The 5627-nt window shown below is 43.5% G+C and overlaps 1 protein-coding gene across 1 annotated transcript; it reads right to left on the bottom strand.

The window, feature by feature from the left end:
- Window positions 1-4436: 4436 nt before the first annotated feature.
- LOC118942810 (golgin subfamily A member 6-like protein 2) lies at window positions 4437-5165 on the bottom strand. Its single transcript, XM_036956525.1, has one exon. It carries the CDS (start codon window positions 5163-5165, stop codon window positions 4437-4439), a length of 729 nt encoding a protein of 242 aa, XP_036812420.1.
- Between the last annotated feature and the right edge of the window lie 462 nt (window positions 5166-5627).

Genomic DNA, 5627 nt, shown 5'->3' on the forward strand with positions numbered 1-5627 from the left:
TCTTTCAAGCCTCTTGGAGGGGTCTTTCAAGCCTCTTGGAGGGGGTCTTTCAAGCCTCTTGGAGGGGGTCTTTCAAGCCTCTTGGACGGGGTCTTTCAAGTCTCTTGGAGGGGGTCTTTCAAGCCTCTTGGAGGGGGTCTTTCAAGCCTCTTGGAGGGGGTATTTCAAGCCTCTTGGAGGGGGTCTTTCAAGCCTCTTGGAGGGGGTCTTTGAATCTGCATCTGTAAGTGATAGCTTCATTACTGGCATATGACCACTGAGTGCAATCAAGTAAATCATTTCCAAGCCTTGTGTGTACAGACCCTCCACTGAAGAAAAAAAACACATCCTTCCTCTGTCTCCTTCCCTTGTATAAAAAAACACATCCTTCCTCTGTCTCCTTCCCTTATATAAAAAACACATCCTTCCTCTGCCTCCTTCCCTTATATATAAAAACACATCCTTCCTCTGTCTCCTTCCCTTATATAAAAAAACACATCCTTCCTCTGTCTCCTTCCCTTATATAAAAAAACACATCCTTCCTCTGTCTCCTTCCCTTGTATAAAAAAACACATCCTTCCTCTGTCTCCTTCCCTTATATGAAAAACACATCCTTCCTCTGTCTCTTTCCCTTGTATAAAAAAACACATCCTTCCTCTGTCTCCTTCCCTTATATAAAAAACACATCCTTCCTCTGTCTCCTTCCCTTGTATAAAAAAACACATCCTTCCTCTGTCTCCTTCCCTTATATATAAAAACACACCCTTCCTCCGTCTCCTTCCCTTATATAAAAAAGCACATCCTTCCTCTGTCTCCTTCCCTTATATATAAAAACACACCCTTCCTCCGTCTCCTTCCCTTATATAAAAAAACACATCCTTCCTCCGTCTCCTTCCCTTGTATAAAAAAACACATCCTTCCTCCGTCTCCTTCCCTTATATAAAAAAACACATCCTTCCTCTGTCTCCTTCCCTTGTATAAAAAAACACATCCTTCCTCTGTCTCCTTCCCTTATATAAAAAAACACATCCTTCCTCTGTCTCCTTCCCTTATATAAAAAACACATCCTTCCTCTGTCTCCTTCCCTTGTATAAAAAAACACATCCTTCCTCTGTCTCCTTCCCTTATATAAAAAACACATCCTTCCTCTGTCTCCTTCCCTTATATAAAAAACACATCCTTCCTCTGTCTCCTTCCCTTATATAAAAAAACACATCCTTCCTCTGTCTCCTTCCCTTATATAAAAAACACATCCTTCCTCTGTCTCCTTCCCTTGTATAAAAAAACACATCCTTCCTCTGTCTCCTTCCCTTATATAAAAAACACATCCTTCCTCTGTCTCCTTCCCTTGTATAAAAAAACACATCCTTCCTCTGTCTCCTTCCCTTATATAAAAAACACATCCTTCCTCTGTCTCCTTCCCTTGTATAAAAAAACACATCCTTCCTCTGTCTCCTTCCCTTATATATAAAAACACACCCTTCCTCCGTCTCCTTCCCTTATATAAAAAAACACATCCTTCCTCTGTCTCCTTCCCTTATATATAAAAACACACCCTTCCTCCGTCTCCTTCCCTTATATAAAAAAACACATCCTTCCTCCGTCTCCTTCCCTTGTATAAAAAAACACATCCTTCCTCTGTCTCCTTCCCTTATATAAAAAAACACATCCTTCCTCTGTCTCCTTCCCTTATATATAAAAACACATCCTTCCTCTGTCTCCTTCCCTTATATAAAAAAACACATCCTTCCTCTGTCTCCTTCCCTTATATAAAAAAACACATCCTTCCTCCGTCTCCTTCTCTTATATAAAAAAACACATCCTTCCTCTGTCTCCTTCCCTTATATAAAAAAACACATCCTTCCTCTGTCTCCTTCCCTTATATATAAAAACACATCCTTCCTCTGTCTCCTTCCCTTATATAAAAAAACACATCCTTCCTCTGTCTCCTTCCCTTATATATAAAAACACACCCTTCCTCCGTCTCCTTCTCTTATATAAAAAAATAAGGGATTTTTCTGAAGGATTTGCTATTTTTCAGAATTCATGTTTTTGTTGACAGAAATATCCTCAAAGGATAATCTGACTAGAGGAATGGTGACACTGAGGAGATCTTGTGTGTGTGCGTGTGTGCGTGTGTGTGTGCGCACAATTTGAGGATTAGGTTGTGTTTATTTGCTGCCACTTACATACCCACGATGCACTCTGAAATCTGAAAATTCTTCCTTTACTTTGCATTATTCACCTGTCTAAGCATGTCTATCAAAAACAGGTTTGTCAGGTTGAACATACATGAGGTCCCTTTGATCAGGGCCTAGCAGTCACATCATACTCCATGAGTGTCTGTTTCTTCCAGAGACATTGCCATGACATCTAAGGCTTTCATCCATATACCATAGATATGGCACACCTGTGAAACACATAAGGAATTGAGGGAGGGAGGGATGGAGGGATGGAGGGAGTGAATGCTGTCGTGTACCCCTGAGCAACAACAATGGCATATCAATGACTACAGCAGCTATGGCTACCGTGTCGCTACCGTGCCACATCCTGCATATGGGAGCGTAATGCGGGGCGACCACACGTTCCGCTCATCTCTTGGCTGCTTACCGCCACCGCCAACACAACAACCGTACTTTACCCAGACTCCCCCAGATTTATTCCACTGAAGAAGAAAAAAAAACACATCCTTCCTCCAGCTCCTGTGAGAAAAAAATCACATGAAAAACACGTGTGAAGTTTCGCAGGTACATTTTCCATGTGTTTTTCCCCTCATGTGAAAAAGTTCTTCCCCACATGTGAAATTTTTCACCACTTCCAACTACATCTGGCCTTCCATCCAGGGACTAACCAGGAGCTTCAGAGGAAACACAGCAGTGGGATACAGGATTCAATGTTGATGGAAAGAATGTTCCAGAACTTGCAACTGGAAAAGGCAAAGGGATAACTTAAGCAAAGATTGGGGAAAATTGCGGAAAAGATGGAGGAATTTTATTTATTCTCGTTATAATAAAAAAAAAATGACTGAAAGATTATGTTTTGCTTCCTTTTGCAATATATTTGCCCTCGCATTAAAAAAGTATTTAATTGCAATATTTTGTTTCTCTATCAACAGTTTGGGATTTATGTTTTTTATGTTATCAGATTTTTTTTGCTTGATATTATTAATGCGACAAAAGTAACTCACTCACTCGAAGATTTTATCATATGACATCAATATTACTCTATTAAAGTGGCTTATTTGAAACATTACCCAAGTGTTCTCCCCGCCACAGTTTAGATAAACAGCTGAGGGATGTGGCTGGAGAAATGCAACCACTCTCAAATCCATACACTACGCTATGGATGCAAAGACCATCAATCATATTCAAATTTTATTCATGTTTTTAGGCTACACAATGTTTGTTTGCATTTACTTTGTTTACAAACATTGGAGTAAATGTGGAGTTTTATTACATGTGAAACTGCTAATTAGATTTTCAGTTTCACATGCCGAATTTTAAGTTCACATGTGAAAAACAATCACGTATTTAAAATTCTAGTAAAACACATTCACGTTAAAATCTAACTTTTTTTCACGTGAAACGGCAAATTAGATTTTACATGTGATTGATTTCCACATTTGAAAGTGAGATTTTCACTTCTGAATGTTTTTAAAACGGCAATTTACTTGAGCTGCATGTTATTCTCATCACAAGTGAAAAGGTGGTGATAACATGTGAACACTAAATGTAATACTTGTGAAAATATGGTTTTACAAGTGAAATTTAAGCTCAACGTGAAAACACTTATTTCACATGTTAAAATGAGATGTCACATGTGAAACTACAAATTTGATAAAAAAATGTGGTAAGGGAAAAACCTGCGGATTTCACTCCCTCCCTCTCTACCTCTTATCTCGCTTCTATCCAAAGACATCGACTCTGGCTTGGATTGTATTCCAAGTTCTTATATACTTCTTAATCTCTCCACTGCCAAGACTGCTATCTGTCCGTGTGGGTATCAGAGGAAATCCCTCCGTGTAAGTAGCCACACCAGTTACAGTATGGGGAGAAGAGAGATAGCAGTGTTTTGGGTTAGGAAGACTTTTGATTGATGTCATGTGTTTTGCTCAAAACAAGAGAAACTTGAAAATATGTGTAGCATGAGGACCGAGCCATGTGTATTCTCAAGAGATCATCAATATTGAATGAGCAGCCGCCGACTGTGCATGGTCAAATTAAACCTTACGAAACTTCATATAAATGAATGGGTGAAGGTCAGAGTGAGGACTGTTTCAAGTATGACTTTCATCTATCAAATGAATTATTGATGATCTTGAAATGCTCAAGGATGAATTAAATGCCACGAACAGAAGACATCCAGAAAGCATAATAGGTATTTTTTCTCATTTGGACAAAAGTCTGTCCTCCCCCTTCTCTCCCCCGTGCTCTCTCCCCCGTGCTCTCTCCTCCGTGCTATAGCCCCCGTGCTCTCTCCCCCGTGCTCTCTCCTCCGTGCTCTCTCCCCCGTGCTCTCTCCTCCCCCTTCTCTCCTCCGTGCTCTCTCCCCCGTGCTCTCTCCTCCCCCTTCTCTCCTCCGTGCTCTCTCCTCCGTGCTCTCTCCCCCGTGCTCTCTCCTCCGTGCTCTCTCCTCCGTGCTCTCTCCTCCGTGCTCTCTCCCCGTGCTCTCTCCCCCGTGCTCTCTCCTCCGTGCTCTCTCCCCCGTGCTCTCTCCTCCGTGCTCTCTCCCCCGTGCTCTCTCCCCCGTGCTTTCTCCTCCGTGCTCTCTCCCCCGTGCTCTCTCCCCCGTGCTCTCTCCCCCGTGCTCTCTCCTCCCCCTTCTCTCCCTCGTGCTCTCTCCCCCGTGCTCTCTCCTCCGTGCTCTCTCCTCCGTGCTCTCTCCTCTGCCTTCTCTCCCCCGTGCTCTCTCCTCCGTGCTCTCTCCTCCGTGCTTGCTCTCTCCTCCGCCTTCTCCCCCCATGCTCTCTCCCCCATGCTCTCTCCCCCGTGCTCTCTCCCCCATGCTCTCTCCTCCGCCTTCTCTCCCCCGTGCTCTCTCCCCCATGCTCTCTCCCCCGTGCTCTCTCCTCCGTGCTCTCTCCTCCGTGCTCTCTCCCCCGTGCTCTCTCCTCCGTGCTCTCTCCTCCGTGCTCTCTCCTCCGTGCTCTCTCCCCCGTGCTCTCTCCTCCGTGCTCTCTCCCCCATGCTCTCTCCCCCATGCTCTCTCCCCCATGCTCTCTCCTCCGCCTTCTCTCCCCCATGCTCTCTCCCCCATGCTCTCTCCCCCGTGCTCTCTCCTCCGCCTTCTCTCCCCCGTGCTCTCTCCTCCGTGACCCGGAAACCGATAAGTTGTCAAGTGGTCGAGGAGAGTGTCAATTCATTAGTAGGCAAAAGGAAGACAGACCTCCCCGAAAACCTCCTTTTAATCGAGGAAGTACAAGTGTGTCCTACTTGAGTCCATCTTGGAAGAGTTTTGAAACCTGCCATTTACTCTCTAAACCCACTATTGTTTTCTCAAAGAAAATAAACAATATGCTTTCATCCTTTTATCTCTAAAATGTATTGCACAACTAGCTAAATGTGTTTTTCATCACTTTATACAAGTGTTTTTGGATTCGACTGTAAATGTAATTTGCCTGATGACACACGATTGAAGGAGAGTCTTCA

The sequence above is a fragment of the Oncorhynchus mykiss genome, chromosome 21 (assembly GCF_013265735.2).
Source record: "Oncorhynchus mykiss isolate Arlee chromosome 21, USDA_OmykA_1.1, whole genome shotgun sequence".
In the NCBI taxonomy this organism is placed as follows: domain Eukaryota; kingdom Metazoa; phylum Chordata; class Actinopteri; order Salmoniformes; family Salmonidae; genus Oncorhynchus; species Oncorhynchus mykiss.

What these genes read in the sequence shown, in the direction of transcription:
- LOC118942810 (XM_036956525.1), bottom strand. Translation starts at nt 5,165, where the DNA reads ATGGGGGAGAGAGCACGGAGGAGAGAGCACGGGGGAGAGAGCACGGAG.